At 38.6% G+C, this 22,107-nt stretch overlaps 1 protein-coding gene across 1 annotated transcript; it reads right to left on the minus strand.

Moving 5' to 3' along the window:
• dhx34 (DEAH (Asp-Glu-Ala-His) box polypeptide 34) lies at nt 1–20,911 on the minus strand. The gene is made up of 16 exons (XM_053500803.1): nt 19,715–20,911; nt 15,712–16,023; nt 12,311–12,565; nt 11,215–11,317; nt 10,860–11,077; nt 9,636–9,810; nt 9,349–9,542; nt 9,097–9,198; nt 8,469–8,729; nt 5,308–5,481; nt 5,052–5,148; nt 4,848–4,954; nt 3,425–3,706; nt 3,018–3,191; nt 785–926; nt 1–672 (listed from the first exon to the last, which is right to left on the minus strand). Exons 1-16 carry the CDS (start codon nt 20,408–20,410, stop codon nt 545–547), a joined length of 3,420 nt encoding a protein of 1,139 aa, XP_053356778.1. The 5' UTR covers nt 20,411–20,911; the 3' UTR covers nt 1–544.
• Between the last annotated feature and the right edge of the window lie 1,196 nt (nt 20,912–22,107).

Here is a 22,107-nt window from a genome sequence, read left to right on the forward strand (position 1 = left end):
GGAAAAAAAAAAAAAAAAAAAAGTGATTCAGCCTTGCTGTAACTAGTGATAAACCTTTTAAACAATATCACATTCAGGTATTAATTTCAATTGGGTTTGGGGTTTTTCAGGGCAAAGTCTACTAAACCCTCAAAACAGTGAGAATGTGAGCAACTTATCACTGACAAGGGACGTTCAGTTGCCCTGTCCATCAAAGGTTTTAAAAGGTGACCCTCAAGGATATGTTACTCACTAGCATCACCTGCTGGAAAACGTTCAGCATTTTCAGGCGTTACGTATCGTGGAAATGGCTACACACCATTAAGTGTTGATAATTTTTTCTTTTTTTTTTTTAAAGCACATGCAGTAAAACAATTCCAGTCCATTTTATTTATAGTCTAAAAATTTAATGGAGAGAATTGTATTTCACAAATGCACATACCTATTTTATGTACACATATCTGTATGTTTCTGAAGTACACAATTATTTTTACAAGAATCTTCAAAAAGAAAAATGACAGGAAAAAATATATAACTCCTTCTGGTACCCAGACGTAGGAAGAACTCAGGACTGGTGTTGACGCTTGTGTTTTAGAATCTCAGTGGAGGTCAGGGTTAGATCTTTCTTACAGATATCACAGTGGTAGAGTCTAGTCAGATTAGACAAGGACTCAGACTTTACAATGTCAACCTCTGTGGAAGCAAATTAAAATAATGAAAGTAAGCACATTAAAGTCTTCATAATAACCTGGCAATCCAAAGATATATGTTTGATATATCTCAATTATGCATCAGGCTGTCTTACCTTCCTCAGTTTGCTGCTCCTCTAATGGCTTACAAGTGGCCTGATGCTGCATTTGCTCCAGGGGGGTAAAAGGCATGTGCAGTTCACAGTGTGGGCAAGTCCAAAATGTCCGCAAACACTCACTGTACAAGTCTTTGGAGTCCTTAATAGAACACAGACACGCACACAAATGAGACCTAAAAACTAAGCTAATGAATCCATTGATTAGTTAATTTTAAGGTCAGTCACCAGTGGTGTGTCTGGATTAAGTCCCTAGGTTACCAGATTACACAGAGAATTGTAAATACTGTGCACAGCTAATCTAGTGTACATTACTTTAAAAAGTATGTACCAAAGTGATAGAAGTGGCTAAAACTCATATATATATTGCAAACTTTAATAAACACTTGGTTTACAACCACACTTGTTTGTGGTGTATTTAATACAAAAAAGGTTTGACACTTCTTTTAAATTAGGATGTTAGGGAATTTGTAAGATTTAAATTGTTTATGTAATGTTAGATCATAATGATATCTTTCTGCAGTGCTCATTAGCAAGTGTTGGTTGAATTCAGTCAGGTGCCCAGTCCCTGCCCCACATTAAATTCTATATACAACTACAATCGGACATCGTGTCCATAGGTGTTTGGACAGTGAGAAAATCGTATGCTACCTCACAACAACGGATTTGAAATAAAGCAATCAATATGTGGATGAAGTATACACTTTTAGATGAAAAATACTGCATTAATATTTTATGAATCAATCCCCTTTTTCAGTGTCACCCAATTTTCATAAGAGAATTAAGAGAAGGCTTAAGAGAAGTCCGACAATTCGAACACAAAATTAAAACTGGTCAAATCAACAATTACTACATTCTTAAAATGAAAGAGTAAACTGGCGAGTTCAGCCGCACTAAAAGGCTTGGAAGACCATGGAAGACAAATAAAGTGGATGCTCATACATAATTATTTCCTTGGAGAAGCATTACCTCCTAACAAAACCAGTTCAAGAACATTCTCAGGTGATAGCCATTTCTCTGTAAAAGGCTACAATCAAAAGACAACTTCAGGAATACAAATACAGAGATTCTATATCAAGATGCAAACCCCTAGTAACATTCATGGACAAAAATGCCAAATTAGTCTTTGCTCAAATGCATATAAAATGAATGCCCAGGTACTGTAACAGATAAATTCAAGATTAAGTTATACCACAACCATGGTAACAGTACGGTATGAAGAAGGAAAGGAAGGGCTTATGATCCAAAGCATACCATATAATTGGTCATGGGAGTGGTAGTGCACTGGTATGGGTATATATGGCTTCCAGTGAAAATGGCTCACACTGGGATTTATTGTTTTGACAGTTGATAGAACTAGCAGGATTAATACTCAAATGTACAGCACTACACATCTTGCCACAAAACTAATAGAATGGTGCTTCACAGTAAAGATGGAAAAATACTCTGAAAGCAACCCAAATGCCAGTTAAATTTACCTCATCCCAGTTGAGCATGCTTTTCACTTAAAGAAGAAAAAGCTACAGACAGAAAGACCCCTAAACAAGCAGTAACTGAAGGCGACTGCAGTAAAGAAACACTACAAAAATCTCAAGGGAGGAAACTCAGTCTTTGGTGATGTACTGTACATTAATTCCACGTTTCGGGCAGTCAGTCTTTTTTCACATCTTTTTTTATCATTTCTTTTCAGATTAATTATATATAAAGAATACAGGAACAAAATTATCAAAACAAACATTTGTGGACCCAACTATAAACAAACAAATTGGATTTTAGACAAAGTGTGGGATTCACACTAGAGCATTATTGTGGGACTTGACTGTAAAGTAAAATTGTTCATAAGGCAGGCATTCTATAACGTCATGCATCACCAAAAATAAACAACTTCAAACATAGATAAAACTGTAAATAAAGAAAAGTCTTCTGGCAATTACTCTTGAATAAATTAGTAAATAATAGTAATAAGTTTTTTATGCCAGGTAACAATTTTCACAATCATGTCACTGGAAGTCACTAGTACAACTTTTTTCTTGATGCATTTTATCCATAATTTTTAATTAAATTTAGCAAAATTTTCATTTCAGTCCGTAGTGGAGCAGAGATATCCAGTCCTTCCACAAAATATACTATAGTTTTTTTTTTGTTTTTTTTTGTAAGAACCCAGTAGTATTTGTTTATTAACATCTCTGCATAGGCCCAAGTACCTTAGAAAACTAGTAAAGGTATAACTTACACAGAGGCAATTATAGGTGAAGTAGCTGGTGACTCGTAGACCTCCCTTAACTGAATCAGGTTCTGCTTTCATTTTAGGGAAGAGTGGAGGAACGGAAAACTCCGTATTCTGCTGGGGTCCGATGTATAGGTTCTGAGACTGCAGTGCGGTTAGCCTTCGTAGACTGTAACTCACCTGGACAAAGACTTAAGTGTCAAATATTTTTTCCTTAATTTCACTGAAAGAAGTATAAAATGTGCACAAGCTTGTCAAGGTTTATTAGGTTTAATACAGAGACATGCTCTTAAACAATAATTAAATGCACCAACATTCCTACCCAAATCACATCCAAACAGTGGACAACTAAGAAAATTGTACGGCAATCTAAAATCAAGGTAGACCCTATGTATTCAACACCAATACATTACCTCAGTGTACATTAGAAAGCGTACAAGTTCTTCTGAAATTTTCTGGAGCTCACGATGGGATGGTGCTGGCCCAGCATGCTGTAGACCTGCAGTAGATCTTAAACCAGACTGGTTTAACTTGGCCTGTAGCAAATTATCCCAATTGTCCCTTATCATGAGAGCAGAAGACAGCACTCTGAGTGCTGTCGCACTATCACTTATAACCAACTCTAGCCAACCATCAACCACCAGCTGTGTGCAGTCTGCATTGCTGTCTATTGAGTTTGCCACCAGCAGCAAAACCTAGAGGGAGAGGAGGACTTATGAGTAAAGTGGAGTTCCATTATTAATTGTCATTGTCAAAAGTTTTCAGTTTACAAAGTTAATAATTCTTAATAATTAAATAAGCTTGTGCATTTTGTTTTAAAAATTTGGCTGGTAATTTAGTTTTAGGTTATCTTAGAAGTATGAAGTGTCCCCAATTTTTTTTTTCCGTTATATGAATTTTACGAATGTTTTACATTACAAGTCTGCCATTTTTTTTTTTTTTTTTGGAGCGCTAAGGACAACATAATTGTTCTTTAGGTCCTAATGGATAAAATCACAGAATTTATGAAGTCTACTGGGTGATTCACTCGAAAGACGTCCTGAATATTCTGTAAAACTCTTGCTAGGACAAACCTGAAGGATCTGAAGGACACAACGTACAATGTGCTACTTAGCATATGGAACAAACACGCCAGGATGCCCGAGTCTAACTAATGAGGTAGACAGACAGGCATAGCACTGTTTAACGCCATACCCCTTAACTCAGTCACTCGACCAGGATGGTGATGAGCAGTGTGTCTTTAGAGTGCGAACCTATTGGATCACCAATTCGTGTAAATGATGTCAGAGTGAATTTAGGAAGAAATATGGTGTTCCTGTCGTACCTTCAAAGAATGTGATTCAGAGGATGGTGTGGAAACTGAAAATGACGGATCATTGATTCTTTCTCATAGTGGAGACCGTCTGGAAATGTCACAGGACACAAACAGCAACTTTGTCTGCAGCACTCGCCTAAGAAATCTCTAAAACGCCTCACACAGGACACTTGGAGGACTTATTCAACAGGTCAGAGAGCAAAAAGGGCAAAATTGTGTGCGTCTAAGAAGGTGGTATGAGAAAGTGTCAGATACTGTCACTGGTTCCGATATGTTCAGGCACATGGAAAAATTAACTACAAAATATTTGGTGCCTCTTTTGAGTGAATCACCATGACAGCCCCCCCCAAATTTATTTTAAAATTAAGCTAGGTCAGGTGTGCTGAAAGTAAAAGGTACATTTGTACTGGACCATGGTTAAACAGTGCATCATGACCTGTTACTTCAACTACTGTTACCTAAGCTACTTTTACATCCCTTTATACGTTTTAATGTTTAATGTTACTCGGCATTTTTCTAACCTGCAGGGCAGGGGCTCTTACGCAATTTGACACATAAGGCTTGTTTGTTTCAAGCAGAGTTACAAAAGCCAGCAGCTGATGCATATTGCTCTGCCCATTCTCAGCACCTAGACAAATGGAAAAACAGACATAGAAAGAAGGGGTAAGAACATGTGGAAACATTTTTAAAATATCGGTGGTTTAAGAGAGGTCTACCAAACTTACTGGACTCATATTGAGTGATGTGCAGCGAATCCGGATTACTAGCAAAAACACTGGTGGGGTGAATCACAACACCTTGCTTATTACGAGTGTGAAACACCTAAACAAAGAAGAAAAAAAAGTTCTACATGTAATATGATGAAGTTCAATCATTTCTCAGGAGAAGTATATTAAAGTCTTAACCAAAGCTGATCAAATCCAGTGAACATCCAGTGTAAATCCAATGTATGTGTATTTGTTTGTGTGTGTTTGTGCATGCCTGCTCTGAGTCTTTACGGGCAGAGTTGTGCTCATCAGGCAGGGCCAGCTGTGGATACAGGCCACGGCACAGCACCAGTCTAAAAAGAGCCTGTTGCTGAGATGACAATGTTGCACTGACGTATGCATCCCCTTGAAGCTTGCTAATATCATGCCGCAGTTTGAACTTCACTTCCTGTGACAAGAATAACACAACAACTTTTTAAAGATATAGTATGTACCAGTATTAAGCTTCCACATCTTGAATCAGTTTTATAAATTACTCCACAATATTTTGATCCTGGGTAGTTCATTATTTCATAGTGCAGATGTGCTAGATGGCTGTGATGCAGTCATTAGCATGAGTGCGTTCTGAAGGCATGACAACCATGCTGATATTCTGCACAACAGCACAACCTCAAGTCTAATACTGCTTTTATGCAACAGTTCCACAAACACCATTTATTTACAACAGATTATTATTATTACCCATTTGCCTATTTAACCAGTTATTTTGCTCCCCCAACACGTACAATTCCATAAATAGCAGAATAAACTAATCGTGACTAGCAGAGCTGGAGACTGAAATTTTTTTACATTTCCAATCATTCTGCTTTAGAATACAGGTAGTCCCCTACTTACAAATGAATCCTGTTCCACGAGCATGTTCGTAAGTCAGATTTTTTCATAAGTCGGGGACAAAATGAGTCAGGTGCTCATTGGAAATGTGTGTGGAAATGGAGTGATGCATATCGGTAAAAGTCCCAGACTATCTGTTTCTGTAACAGTGATGGCACCCTTCGGGATGCGCTGAATAGCTTCTACGCTTGGTTCGACATGCAGAACGATGTGACAGCGAGGAAGACAGCCCCTCCTCCGAACAACCAGGTGCTATGTCTCACCACAACTGATGTGAGGTACACTCTAAGCAGGGTCAACCCACGTAAAGCTGCTGGACCAGAGAATATCCCTGGCAGAGTGCTCAGAGAAAGGGCTGAACAGCTGGAAGATGCTCTCACCGACATCTTCAACTTCTCTCTGAGCAACACCAACGTTCCCACATGCTTCACGTCCACCATCCTCGTCCCCATTCTGAAGAAGTCTTCTGTGTCCTTTTTCAATGACTACCATCCTGTTGCATTCACACCCATCATCATGAAGTGCTTTGAGCAGCTCGTCATAAGATACATCAAGACCCTGCTGCCACCCACACTAGACTGCAGTTTGCATATCGTAACCGTTCAACTAATTTGTTCAGCTAATTTGTTTTCTTAGTTGACAAGTTAGTTTTGTTACTCTATGTTGTATGTAGCACCTTGGTCCTGTAGGAATGTCGTTTCGTTTCACTGTATACTAAACTGAATATGGTTGAAATGACAATAAAAGCCTCCTTGACTCGACTTAAAAACTTTGTTTAAACCGTTTGCTGAAGCCATGGACCACATGTAACACTGTGAAAATATTAACAAGTAAAGGAAATGGGGCATCATAATGAAATTACAAGGAAAAAGACACCCCTACAAAAACAGATGAAGGAATTATAAGGGAGATGCAGGAATTTTGAGGCTTTGTGTAACAGATCATGAGGCTGGGGTTAAAGTGCCAGCACTGTCAAGCTTGCCATTTTTTGAAAGTATTTTCTCCATAAGTTAATGTACACTAAGCTAATCATGTGGCGCAGTGCAATGCATATGATCATACAAATAAAGTCATGCAGATAAGGGCCAGCACATTCAAATGGAGGGACATAATGACTGTGGCATGATTGTTGGAGCCAGCTGAGTATTTCTCGAGTTTCATAGGATAAGGTGCACCTGAAAAACCTACAGGAATTGTTCTGAGAGCAAAGGAAAGTCCCACTTATTGTATTTGTAGTGTTCCTAATAAAGTTCTCTTTATCTATCTGTTTCTGCTTTGTGTGCAATCATGTGTCAGTGTACGTTTTGATAAAGCCAAAGTATACCATTTTTGGCCATAATTTAAAATATGTATTTGGTGCAAAACATTGACAGTTTCCTTCAACCAAAAAAGAAAGCATGTTCCAGCATGACAAGGTGGGTGTGGAAGAACTTGAGAGGTTGACCTAAACCCCTCAGACCAAGTTTGGAATTAACTGACTTTGCCCCAAGCCCCCTCACCCAACATCAATACCTGACCTCACCATTGAAAATGTATTTTCAGAAACATAGGAGTTATAATAACAACAAAAGGAGGCGCAAACACTACTAGTGATGGGAGTCAGTAACCATTCCATAATCAATCATCAACATTTGCATAAACCAATCAATGATCGATTAATAATCAGTTTAATCGCACAGTACAAATGGTTCATTGATGGCTCTGATCGACCATGAAATTTGTCACCAGGAATGTGACTACAAAAATAAGTTAAATAATCAGAGCCAAATTCTACAACCCTTGTTTCAAAGTGTTTGTTCAAAATGGGATGCCATGCATCCAAGGGACTTCAAAAGCCCCTGACAGTCTGCATGAGCTGCCAGCACCACTGTCACCCTTGCCGAGAGCTAGCCTTCGCGATCCTGCTGCCAAAGAGGAAAAAGCCCCGGCATCACCGCTGCAGCCACACCTAGAAGAGCTGGGTGGGGCCAGTTGGCTAAGACAGCAAAAGGAGACGTATTCAGGAGCCACTGCCCACGCGTGCCCACTTTGCCTGATACCATCACTCGCCAGCCAAGTGTTCCCATGCCAGCTGGGCAATGCCTCTGGACCTACACGTGCACACCATCACTTCTGCCCTCCGCTTATTTTCTTTTTCCCCACCTTAAAACACTCTCCTTTTGCCTTATTCCCTAATAGAATTACCCTTTTACCGTAAGACCCTCATCTAATGTCTATGTGTCTATAGTGCACCCCAAGCAAATGATCTTAGCAGTTCTAAGATTCCTCTTTGCTGCAGTTCTAAGATTCCTTCGTGCTGCAGTTTTAAGATTTCTTTGTGCTGTGTTGTGCTGTGAAGAAGGGTGCAAGTGTAGCCTTGCAATGTCTTATACAGGAAGCTTACAAAAGCAATTCTGTGCAGGAAAGAGCAAAGTTCTAAATCGTCACCCAGCATTTCTAAAATCACGTTATTTGTCCCACCCAACAAGAAAAATCATACATTTCAAAGAAAAAAAAAATAATGATGCCTAGCCTATTTGTGCTGCTTTCTTACAAGTTAATCACCTGTATGTCTACTTCCTGTGCTCCAGACTTTTTGTCCTTCTTGGTTGACCCTGCTGCTTCTTCTTCTGAGTCACATGATGACCCTTGCTCCTCGCCGTCCTCCAGATGCAACACTTTCCTACGGCTGTTCTCTGTTAAATCATGTTCCCTCTTCAGCTGTTGAAGTCTTTGACGTTCACCGAGTCTCTTTCTGCGCTGGGCCTGGTCCTCAGCCACATAGCCTGACTCAGGCTCAACTAGCCCGTGACTCCTCAACAGGTCCTTAATAATGCATAAAGCATATTCAGATTCACAGATAACACATGGAGGGATGATTTCGAAAATGCCTTAAGCCCAGATTTACCCTAGGGGCTTACCCTCGAACTGTCATTAGATAACTGATTTTTACCGTGTTCATTTTTATGATGTGAAATCAATTCATTAACGCAAAATGAATATGGGTCACTAGTGAGTCAGTACTCCCTCAGGTTGACAAGGTACATCTGATTTAACAAAATTTGAGGAATTAGAATTTATTTGCATCAAATCATTTTAACATGTTAAAGATCTTTAATAAGTTGAAAGTGTTAATACATTGATGTTGACAGCCCTTATTTATACAAAAACATAAATACACAAACTTGCATACCTTAAACTGTCGCCTCAGGTTGGCCATCTCATACAGTCTCTGTTCCTCTAGTCCTCTTCTTTTGCACCATTTTCTGGACCCTCCCTCTCTATCCCTTTTCACCTAAGAAGAAAAAAAAAAAGTCTCATGGATATCAACAGAATTGTTAATATCCTGCTGCTTTTATATTTGGACCCTGTAGCAATGACCATCATCATTTATAAAATACCACAAAGATGACATTTGACTTAATTACAAATATAGCTGGCTGACCTGGACCCATGCATTGAAGGTGTTGAGCAGAGTGAAGGGGTCTCCAAGGTCACTTTGCAGAGGTTGGCGGGCAGTGGTGCAATCTGGGTTGTGTTGAGCACTGCGCAGAAATGGTGACTGAACGCTCAGTGCTGCAGCTACAGTCAACACTGGCTCCACAAGGTTGAATAGTGAACCAAGGACTAGCATCTTACCTAATATTAACGCACAAAAACACTTTAAATTTTATTTCTGATCGATCATCAGAACCCGTATCAAATATAAAATGACATTATAATGTTGCATACCAATAAGGACATCCACAGGCAGCTTGGCCAGCAGATTGCCAATGGGGGTGAGTTCTCCCTGAACATCTAGAGCTCCTTGTTCCTTTAGAAACCTCATAGATGTCTGAATGCTAAAGGCTGCAGGAGGGTCTATGAAGTTAAAAGAACAAGGATCTCCCAGATCCATACTCTTCATCTATACAAAAATGAACAAAAACAAATAATATAGCATATGTGTAGTAATGTTGACCATTTTGCTTTTACACCATACAGTTCCCCAAGCTCAGGACCAAACACTCAGAAGGAAATTACTTTAAGCTATTGCTGCTAAAGATGGAGCTATTGATGGATCCACAAGCTATTGAATCATAGGAGGTATTTAGTACAGTACAGCCCACAGTTTTTTTTTTTTTTTGGGATTCATTTTTGTTAAAGAAATAAAGGCACAGTAAAAAAAAGTTTTATGTTGTTATTTGTCTGAGGCCTGAAACCTGCTATGATCAGGTGATTTTTATTATGTTTTTAGACACACACACAAAGATAAATAAAAATAAATAAATAAATACATTTAAAGCAGAAATCAAGCCTCATATGACTTTGTACACTGGCTGATTAGATATTTGCATTACCTAGCAGTTGAACAGGTACCTCTAATAAAGTAGATCATAAAAAAGATATATGCCTTAGTGACTATTAGTACTGTTCTTCCATAGCTAGCTTCAAACATTTATGCAACCCTTTATGCAATCATACAGATTGAAATTGCAGAACAGCACCAATAGTGTGGTAATAGATAGCAATGATAACAACAAGCTAGCCAACATGGCAAAAACAAGTAGCACTAGCCCCAACCTCACTGACTACCATCAATGATGACATTAACACCAATGATCACCTTCTCAGTAATTAGTGTATGGCCGATTCAGCAAACACATTTTATACGCTTCAGTTAATATACACAGGGGTTGGCATTGCCTCTTCTCTTTGTCTATGACTCCTTGCTGTTTTAGATTGTTTTTTTTGTTTTTTTTTTAAAAGCAGGCTTGCTCTTTTTTTGTTCGGTTTGAGCAGTTATAGATTTGCATCACGGTGTATAGACAACATTTCAATCCCAAAAACCCCCATCACTCCACATTTAACCCTGGTCTTGCTATACCATTGTTGCAGTATATGGTCATGCTTTTTGTTAGAATCATTTTATTGACTTAAATACCACCCAGGTTGAGTTTTAGAGAGAATTTGTACCTGTAGCACTAACAAGTCTAGAGGCACTCGATGTATCTCGGGGATAGGGTAAGGGGGAAAGGCCTCATAGTCTGACTCTGAATAGAGCCGGTAGCAAACTCCTGGCCCTGTTCGGCCTGCACGACCTTTCCTTTGCTCAGAACTGGCCCGACTAATCCAGAACTCCTGAAGTCTCTGCATTTTGGCCTTTTGATCAAAAGTCATTTCCTTTACTTTGCCTACAGAATAAAACAGTCAAGAAGGTCAATCTCAGACTAGAAAATATAGTTATGAATATTAAAGTAAAAGTCAAACAATGGTAGAAAATAAAATGTTTTCTTTACAAAGTACATTTTCTTTAGGGGAGATATGGTACCTGAATCGACTACAAAGCGCACCCCATCAATGGTCACCGAGGTTTCAGCTATGTTGGTGGCAATGATGCATTTCCTCAAGCCAGGGGGAGCAATGTCAAAGACCTTACAAGGACAAATATTGAATTTAACAAAACAAATATTCATTAATTCATTATTTTTTACTAATAGATTTATCCTGGTTATGGCCACAGCAAAGCCACTACTTTTTCTGGAACCACTGACCAGTAAAATAGGTAAAACCCTTCCCTTTTAGCAATACACTGCCTGAACAAAAAAGAAGTCACCATTTGGATCTAAATAAACAAACGTTCTAACCTCTTATCTATGTGAAGTAGAAGCCAAACTGTGTTGGGCTTATGGTAGCCAGAGAAGACCAAATTTCTAAAGTGCCAGGGCATCTTCATATTTCTTCACAGTTACAGGTTGGAACTCACTACAGAACAAGTTTGCCAATTTGTCATCTCCAGTTATCCAGTGTGCTATATCTTTTGTCCCCATGAGACTATATCAGATATGTAAGATGCATGATTTGGCAAGAACATGTAATCCCTAAAAATTTCACATTGAGTTTACCACAGTTTTAATGACCTGGTTACCAGACAACAGGGGGTCATCAATACAACATCTTGGGCAAATCTCATTACAGCTCCGACAGTAAATGCTGCGATGTTCCATGAGGCTGTCGAACAATGTCATGGGGAATGTGCGGTGTAATTTAAACTAAACATGATCCAAATTTTTTGTTTTTTGACAAGCAGTGTATATGGTCAGCAGTATATGAGTCCATCAGGACATATTCTATTCATTTCAAAGTCTATGATTTTCCCACGTAAAATAAAATGACATATTATGGTACCACATAACATTTAAAAAAATCTGTAAAGCAGTGACTGCTTATTAATCTGACACACTGCTAAAATTTAGGATTCAATGAACCTCCTACTAAGGTAAAACTAAAACATTTTTATTTTGTTTTTTAGATATATTATATTCTATATAAAGAAGAATATTTCTTCAGCTTAAAATATATTGTTTATACATCACTGGTTTAAATGACTGCAGTTTCTTTAACCAAACTGTTTACAAAGTGTTTACCTTGTTCTGCTGTTCTAACGACAAGGTACTGTGCAGGGGCAGTATGATCCAGCGACCGGTGTGTACAGCATAGGTTTTGCATGCCTCCATTATAGTGGAGATTTCAGCCATACCACTTAGGAAAATCAGCAGATCACCTCGCTCCTCAGTGGGATAGCATTGATCAATGCCCTGCAGCACACGCAGATATGGTCTTGGGTTCAGCTTCTCCATTTGAGACACCTGATCTTCATGAGGGATGGGCTGATATATTACCTAAACAAAGACATAGCAATATCCTTCTCATTACCACAAAATTGCAACTGAAGATGTTATGACATGGAAATGAAAGGTAGTTTTGTACTTGTTTGGATAAATCCTTTCTCCACTACCATACATTTATTTATCAGCTAAACCATGTGTTATAATGATTGAAACACAGAATGCCCATACAGTATATACAGTAAATAAATCTTAAAGCTCATTATCGTCAACCCTCTGATGTATCACATTACTTGCAGACTTGATTACACTTGGCGGTTGTGAAGCATTTTGACATGAAAGAAAAGGAACATTTTCACATGGAAGGCCAGTATTTTCATGTTCTCCTTGTAATGCAGATTCACTTTGGCAAGTTGGCGACATGTTATACGGCAAATTTTATCAGAATGAAAACTAATCTTTTCAGCAATTTGAGCCACAGTAGCTCTTTTGTTGGATGAGAATACACAAGCCAGCCTTTTACTTCCCACATGCATCAATAAGTCTTAGTGGCCCATGATCCTATTGCTGGGTGACCATTTCTTCTTCCTTTGACCACATTAGGAGATCCTGGCAATTGCAGACCAGGAACATGGCACAACAGCTACAGTTTGGCACTTTCTCTGACCCAGTCGTCTAGCCATTACAATTCGTCCCTTGTTAAAGTCACTCAAATTCTTATTTTGCCAATGTTATCTGCTTCCAGCACATAAAACTCAGGAAAAAAGGGTAACTTGCTGTCTTATATATCCAACCCATTTCCAGGTGCCATTGTAACAAGCTATGGTAACTGTACTGTAGCTAATGTGACGAGGACCAATTGTGACTAGATGACTAGACTACGGGGTCAAAGCAAGTTTCAATATACAGTTCTTGTGGGATGTTCCTAGTCTGCAGTGGTCAGGACCTAGTAAAAGAAAAACTGGTTAACCGGAGACAGGGCCATGGCAGATGTACATGAGTAGAAAGTTGGCCCATGTAGTTCAATCCAATAATAGAAAAAAAATTCAATAGAAGTTAGTGCTGCTATTCCCAATAGAAAGGTGTCGGGACACACAGTGCATCACCGTTCTGGCGGCAAAGGCGGGACTTACTAGATATTAGGCAGGTGGTCATAATGTTATGGGTGATCAATGCACATAAATAAAAAGCCTGTTCTTGTTTTAATTTCAATGATTACAGTTTACACATAATGAAAATGAAAAATCCAGTATCTCAAAATATTAGAATATATGAAGATTATTCAAAAAAAGTACAGAAATGTTTGTTTTCTATATTAACAAAACAAAGTGGACCAACATCAGCAGATGATATTACGGTTGGGTACCAAATATATACCCATGTACCCGGCACTAGAACAAAATTAGAATGCAGACTTCGATGCCTCACTTCAATAGATTGAAATATTTGTCCACTAGTTCTCTGAAACGGACGCAAGAAGCATTATCAGCCACAACGCACGTAAAAAAATAATTTCCTAACTGAGAAAATGCACGTAAATACACGAGTCGGAATACTCTAATAATACAAATCTGTAGTAACACCAGTGTCCATGTTGTTTTCATATTCCAACCAGTAATTATACTTACTGCAGGAAGCAGGTAGCACTAGCTCGCTAAGCTATACACGTTAAATACGTAATAGGGCCCAAAGCTAAACATTCTAAAATTTGAAAAATGGATTCCAATGCCGTTGCTTGTAAAGGAGGAAACACGTCAAACCTAATTAAACATTTGAGAACACACAGAATTTTAGGTAAAAACAGAGGGATGCATCGTGTTTAACATCTTGCGGACATCAGCTGGCAGTGTGGGCGTCCCTGGCCCCAGTCAGACTAACCCTAACCCTAAGGCTGAAATTTAAAGTGGGTTTGTAGCATACCAGGAATACCAACTACTTTGCTGTTATTGTTGTTAAATTATTGTAGTTGTGTTAGGTAATATGCAAGTTAGTTGTATTTACTATGTAAATTGTATATATATATATATATATATATATATATATACACACTTGTATTTTCTGTATTTACTTATATTTATGTATACTTTAAACTTTAGCATATTGTTTATTTAAAATATATATTTTTTAAATAAGACATTCTTTAATGTTATCCACCATTTTTGTGGCTCCATTTGTTTTTGTAAGTAGTAGTTCAGGCACTGTTTAGGCACCGGTACTGTTTTAAAAGTATCATTTTGGCACCAGTATCATAAACCCAAACGATACTCAACCCTAGATGACATTGCACCCAAAATCACCAATTAATGTGAAAATTCCACATTTGACTTAAAGCAAGGATTCTGTGCCTTTCCACTCTTTATTCAGACTCAGGAAAACTTAATTTTAAAATAAAATAAAATTACTTTACATCTGAAAAGAGGACTTTGGACCACTGAACAATGGTCCAGTTCTATCTCCGTTGCCCAAGTATGATACTTCTGACGTTGACTAGGAATGTAACAGTTACATTTCCTGACGACCTCTGTGCAAGGTGGCTTTTGATGCACTGACTTCAGCCTAACACCACTCATTGTGAAACTTTCCCCAGTTCTTGAAACGGTTTTGATATACAATGTTCTTAGAGCTGCGGCCATCCCTATTGCTTGTGCAACTTTCCCTAACACGCTTTTCCTTCCTATTGAACCTTCCATGAATATGTTTTGAGCTAGCCCATGTAGTGATGACCACCTGTGCCCTTCCCTCGTTTGTTAAGGCTGTCGATGATCGTCTTCAGGACTACTGTCAAGTCTTGCCCGAGGTTTTCAACAATTCCCCGAACATGGCATTCATACTCTATGAATAGTAATTTACTCAAACTCAAAATTAAATAGTCTAAAGATTTTCATGAAATGTAAGCTGTACTCATCAAAATGAAAAAAAAAATGTATGCAACAAATATACAATAATACATTTCATTCCTATCAATAAAAGCTCTGGCACCACTCCTCCATCTTTTCATGTACTGGGAACCCTTGCAAAGTATTATGTCTATTATGAAGAACTCACAACCAAGAATTTTGTAAATAAATAAATAAAATTATTATTATTTGTTTTAGATTACACTATGTATAAGCTCTTATTGTTAAAAGAAGCTAAGGACTACTGTCCAAGTAACACCGTTATACAAAACTAATGTGGAGGCAGTTTTTATGAGTACTTACCTGAATAGGAAAGAGTCTACCTGGAACCTGCAGCACAGGTGCATTGTTGAAGTAGCTGGAGAAAACTTTGATGTTGATGGTGGCAGACATAAGAACTAAGCGCAGGTCTGGTCGTCTGTGAAGCAAAGAGTGCAGCACACCCAACAGGAAGTCACAGTGCAGGTGTCTTTCATGAACTTCATCCACAATCACCACATGGTACTGGGATAACATTGCATCATGTTGTATCTGCTTGAGGAGCAGACCCTCAGTAAGGAACAGTAGTTTAGTGCTTGATGTGCGCCTGCTCTCAAACCGGATCTGGTAGCCAACCTGAGGGAGGAACAAGCATAACATAAGCATAAAGGCTACTTCTGGCATTTTAGATATTTCTATGAGTTACTCTTAGCAGTAGCTTTTTCTTTTTTTTGACACCAACCTTGAGGATCTTGTTTGAATAGAAGCTTACTGAAATTCTAAACCTCTTACAGTATGTGGTTATGCTGAAACATACTCATTGTCCCCAGTATGAGCAGAGTGATCAGCCAGTGAGAGTCTCAGAGATCTCCAGTAATGAGCCATCTGCAAGCTCAAGCTAAAAGTACTTTCCTCCCACCCCTTGATGGTGCGTGAGCAGCAGTTTAAAAATATGCAGAATTGGTGTCACATTTCGCAAAGGAAGCATGTGATACCTTTGCATTCCATCATTAATAGTAATTCAGGATGCTTTACTGTTGGCAGAACACAGGACCGATGATGGTGCTCACCTTTTCTTCTCTGGACAAGCTTGGCGCTACTATCAGTCATGCCAACAGTAATGCACCCTAAGACCATTCATGTCATGAGTTTTTGAGCACTCATTATTGAAAACTGTACTATACCATTTAAGCCTGTTCTCTCACAGGCAGCCAGATGCAGGATGTCAAACCAACATGGCTACCCACAGAATTAGAAATAAACAAAGTAGCACTTCTTAACACTAAATGAGTTATATTGTATATTTGAGTATTTGCTTTAAATGCCTGACACTGCCTATACAAAAATTACACATACAAATTAGAGATGGTAAATATACTAATATAATACAATACAATAAAATATAACACGATATAACATGGCAGCATGGTGGAACAGGTTTGATTACTTGGTGGCTGTTATTTGTAGCCATCTTAAAAAAATCTCTCTCGGAATTGTTCTGCCACCTTTTTCAAACTTGGTCCCCATTCACGACCACTACCATATCAGTGGAAATAATACTAAAGGAGACTTCGTTGCTTGTTCTGTCTAAACACAAAAAGCTCATAAAAAGCTCCTTTAACCACACATTTACAGTTTCAGGCCTAAGTATGCATTAATAATGGTATACTATAGTCAAAATTAAATATACATGCAGTGTTTTAGACTGAAATTGCAGCACAGCAACAACAGCAGACTGATTTGCAATAAAAAAAAACATTATATCTTAAAGACTATGTTGATGTAAATATACAAGCAATAGCTTTCAAATGTATTAATGGTACCTGTTTAACGGTATCTGTTTTTATATATCAAGATAAAGAAAGTAAGTGGAATTGATCTCCTCTTGAGTTATGATTTCCATATTCCTGAATTGTCCATTAAATTATTTCCCCTTCACCAGAAGGTACTTCTATTCTAAGACTTACATGCCATATAGTCAAAATTTTATTCATATAACTCACCAATATAGACTTACAGATGTATTTTGTATGAATCTGTCAGAGGAATATCAGTGTCTCTCTAATGAAACTTTATGATTTCTGCATCAAATTTAACTTTATGTGGTCTCTAACCTGAAGTGATTTCTGAGGCTGGTCATTCTAAATAAACTTATTAAGACTTATTAATGTGCCTAATGTACTTTGAAAAGGCAAGAAATGTCACAGATTAGGTCTTGATAAAGCACACCTGCAAACTAAAAAAACATTCCTATGACTACCTCCTGAATCGAATGAGAGAATGCCATGAGTTTGCCAAGCTGTCATCAAAGCTAAATGAAGCCACTTTGGACAATATAAAATATAAAATATGTTCTGGATTGTTTAACACTTTTTTTATTATATTATTCCATGCGTTCTGAATATCTTCATTATTAATGTTACAAACACTAAAAATACAGAAAATCTATAATTGTTTTATATTATAAATAATATCTATCCATCAAATACATCTTTTAATAAAAATATTCATTACAACAGCTGCACTTATTGCAATCACGATATATCCTTAGTGATAAAATTAATTAATTAATACATTCATTCATCTTCTATGCCACTTATCCTGTACAGGGATGCAGGAGGCCTAAAATCTATCCTAAAGAACTTTGGGCACTAGGAAGGTTATACACTGGAAGGAGTGCCAGTCCATCGCAGGGCACACGCATTCACACACTTATTCAAACACAGTGAGCAATTCGGGGGCAGCAATTAGCTTCATCTGCATGTCTGTGGACTGTGTAAGGAAACCAGAGTACCCAGAGGAACAGTGAATTTGTAGTTGGTTGTGTTTTCTACAAGCCTGTGACTTTAAGCCACGTTGTCATATGATCCTGCTCCAAGAGTGTATTTGCAGACGGAAAAAGGTCGGATGAAACAGAACCGTTTCAATCTAAAAGGCCCTGATTCTTGAACTGTTAATAAAAATGTTTTCGGTCTGTCCATTTACGAATTCCGGTTCTACAATTTCTCTAATTAAATGCCATTATAATACAATTTAACAATAATTACATAGTATATAAAATCGTCAATTATTTGTGTTAAAATGTGAGAGACGGTCATTACCTCACACACTTTTACAGACTAAATGTCACAATTAGCAGTAAGCATCTTTCCTCAATGCATTTACTGTTTGATTATTATTTTTGTATTTTTAAAACGTGACATTAAAGTGTGGCATTACACACGCACCTGTAAAGTTTTACATAAAATGGTCGCATACAGTGCATCCGGAAAGTATTCATAGCGCATCACTTTTTCCACATTTTGTTCTGTCACAGCGTTATTCTAAAATGGATTAAATTCATTTTTTCTCAGAATTCTACACACAAGACAAAAAAAGTTTATTTTAGATTTTTGCTAATTTACACAAGTATTCACAGCCCTTGCAAAATTGAGCTCAGGTGCTTCCTGTTTCCCTGATCATCCTTGAGATGTTTCCACATCAAGCAATACATTAGTATTCACTGTATTAACTGTAAGTATTTACATTGAAGAGAGGAGAATCTTCCAGAAGGAATCCACCAATCAGGCCTATATGGTAGAGTGGCCAGAGAGTCTCATCAGACCTGAGAATTTCGTTTCTCATGGCCTGAGAGTCCTTCAGGTGCCTTTTGGCAAACTCCAGACGGGCTGCCATGTGCCTTTTACTAAGGAGTGGTTTCTGTCTGGACAATCTACCATATAGACCTGATTGGTGGATTGCTGCAGAGATGGTTGTCCTTCTGGAAGGTTCTCCTCTTTCCACAGATGACCTCTGGAGCTCTGACAGAGTGACCATCGGGTTCTTGGTCACCTCACTGACTAAGGCCCTTCTCCCCCGATCAGTTGGTTTAGATGGCCGGTCAGCTCTAGGAAGAGTCCTGGTGGTTTCGAACTTCTTCCACTTACGGATGATGGAGGCCACTGTGCTCATTGAGAAATTTTCTGTAAACTTCCCCAGATTTGTGCCTTTTACCACAGGTGAACTCTATTTAAGCTGCAGAAACATCTCAAGGATGATCAAGGGAAAGAGGATGCGCCTGAGCTCAATTTTGCAAAGGCTGTGAATACTTATGTACATGTGCTTTCTCATTTTTTTAAAATAAATTTGCTAAAATCTTAATGTTGTCATTATGGGGTGTTGTGTGTAGAATTCTGAGAATTTTTTTTATTCATTTTAGAATAAGGCATGACATTAAATGTGGAAAAAGCGATCCGCTGTGAATACTTCCCGGATGCACTGTAAAAGTCAGTAGTGAGGCTAAATAAACACTCTGATGTTAATCAGCATATAAAAAGCTCTTTCTCACCTTGGAACCATACTGGTTGAGACTCTCAAAGCTCACTCTCTTAGCAAGGGAAATGCAGGCAAGGCGGCGAGGCTGAGTACAGGCTATATTGGTAAAGCCAGACGCCAGCAGGTACTGGGGCACCTGTGTGGACTTCCCACAGCCAGTGTCTCCGGCCACCACCACCACCGGGTGGGTTTGGATCAGCTCCACAATCCGGTCACAGTAATGGAAGATGGGCAAGCTCTTTTGTTCACGTCGCAGCTTGACGAGTTTACAGAAGCTCTGCTTTTGAGTGAAGTCCAGAAAATGAAGAAGAACAAGCCGACAATCTGTGACCTCCTGGCTGTTTGGGTCAGTCGGGCAAACCCTGTGTCTCCTACCATGTGTGCCTCCCAGACGATCCTCAACATCTCGGGTTTTTACAAAGATGTTTATCCTGTATCGGGCATCGTACTCCTTTGGGAGACCAAGGTCCACTGTGCCACTTGCACACTTTTTCCGAAAATCTGCACCACTTTTGCTGGGTTTTGAGTTTCCGATCTCCTTTTTGGCTTTAAACCGCTGAAAGCGCTCAAAGAAAGTCCAGAACTCCTTATGTTCATTACTTTTCGCCTGAATGTAGTCATGCTGGCGAAAAAAGATCTCATCCATTTGGGCACGACATTGTGGACTGCTCCAGTCCCAGTCCCGGCTGCCACTTCCACCCTCTGACATCTCTGTCTGCTAGAATGTTCAGGGGAAATTTAAAGCAGCATAAATAATCAATAACTTGTCAAGGAGGAAGAAACTAAAAGACTTCCAGTCTAACGAACATCTCCTTGTTGGTTTTACGTTTTACACATTGCAGGTTACGGCAATTAGGTTTACAATGGTGATTAAATTTCGGAATATTAAATTCTTTCTCGACACAAAAAAAAGTAGCTAATAACGTCGGGCGCTTTGTTTCCGCACACAACCACACGACTGATTTGGATCTTGACTACAGTGCACGTAGTCCATGATGCACGTAGTCCGGTGGTCGTTTCAGGGTCGATCGAGTGTATCAAATCCTCCTCCACAAATAACGACTAAACCATGCTGCTGGGGTTTGTTTAGGAAAGTCCGTACAGATTGAGCCAGACACACCGTGACGTCAGTGTGGCGTCTTCGGCGTGTCTCAATTCCGCGGCCGCGTCCTTCGAAGGGAGCATTAGAAGGCCGATTGCGTCATAGAGTCGAGACTAAAGTCGGCCTACTGAGAAGGTTGCTTTAAATTCGACATTCTTAAACGTCACTTCCTCCGTGCGTTACAATGGTAACGTAAGCATCTTCTACTGTGGAAATTTCACATTTATTAGAACAAAAACCAACCCCAATATAAAACATATACTATTGAAATGCGTATAATTCGTGAATAATGTATTATATTAATTGACAAGATTAGTGGAGAAATTATTATCGCGCATGTTTTTTTACTAGCTTATATTATATAATAGGGATTTGTGGATTAAATTTAATTTCATTGTGTAATATTATAGTATCCTCTATAATAAACAAAATAGATCCATTTGCACATTGCAAGCTCCATTTTTTTCCGCGCTTCACCGAGGCGCAATGACTGATGGGAATTTTTCTTCATGCCCACTTCCGGTCAAGTGGAGACCCATTGTTCATTTGTTCCCTACCCCGTTTTCAGTTCCCTTTTGAACGAAGCAGTTCCCTGCATGCGGTATGGAATCGCACTTAACATGGCACTTAACACCCTGTGCAGTGTACACTTCCTGATTGGAACACAGCGGGTGTGTTCTGAATTTTGTTAAGGGCACCAAGAAGTTCGGAGCACTCTTTAAAGTGGACTGTGGCATGGAACGCAACCAGTTCATCGCTTTGCCGGAAGTCAGCAAGCAAAATTACCCAACACACCTCATGTCCCGACACATGTCGCGGTTTCCCAGCCAATAGTTACACAAAAAGTTTTATTTTACTGACATCTAGTGGACATCTAGTAGAGCTACATTTTCTAAGGTATACACTTCTAAGATATGATGGAATGAACATTTCTCTATACCTTAGAAAATGTAGCGCCAATTAAAAGAAAAATTATTATAGATAACAAAGTTGCTCTCTAGTATAGTGACCACACATGCACTTTGAAACAAACGACTTAAACATTTGAACATAAATGGCGTTAAGCTAAATTGTTTTCATTTCAAATAGCATGGAAGGAAAGCGTCTGAATGTATAAAAAGCTCTTTGTGTTGTTAGTTTAACATATATCTCCACCCCTACAGAAATCTAATCCCTTTTGTAACAAAACTGGAAACATAAGGCCCTGTAACCCCTGTTTAAAATAGTGTTTTTTTTTTTTTTTTTTTTACAAACTTTGTTCCAAAAATCTTCTAAATTAGCAGTTATTAAACCACACATTAAAA

Source organism: Clarias gariepinus, chromosome 7, assembly GCF_024256425.1.
Source record: "Clarias gariepinus isolate MV-2021 ecotype Netherlands chromosome 7, CGAR_prim_01v2, whole genome shotgun sequence".
Lineage (NCBI taxonomy): Eukaryota > Metazoa > Chordata > Actinopteri > Siluriformes > Clariidae > Clarias > Clarias gariepinus.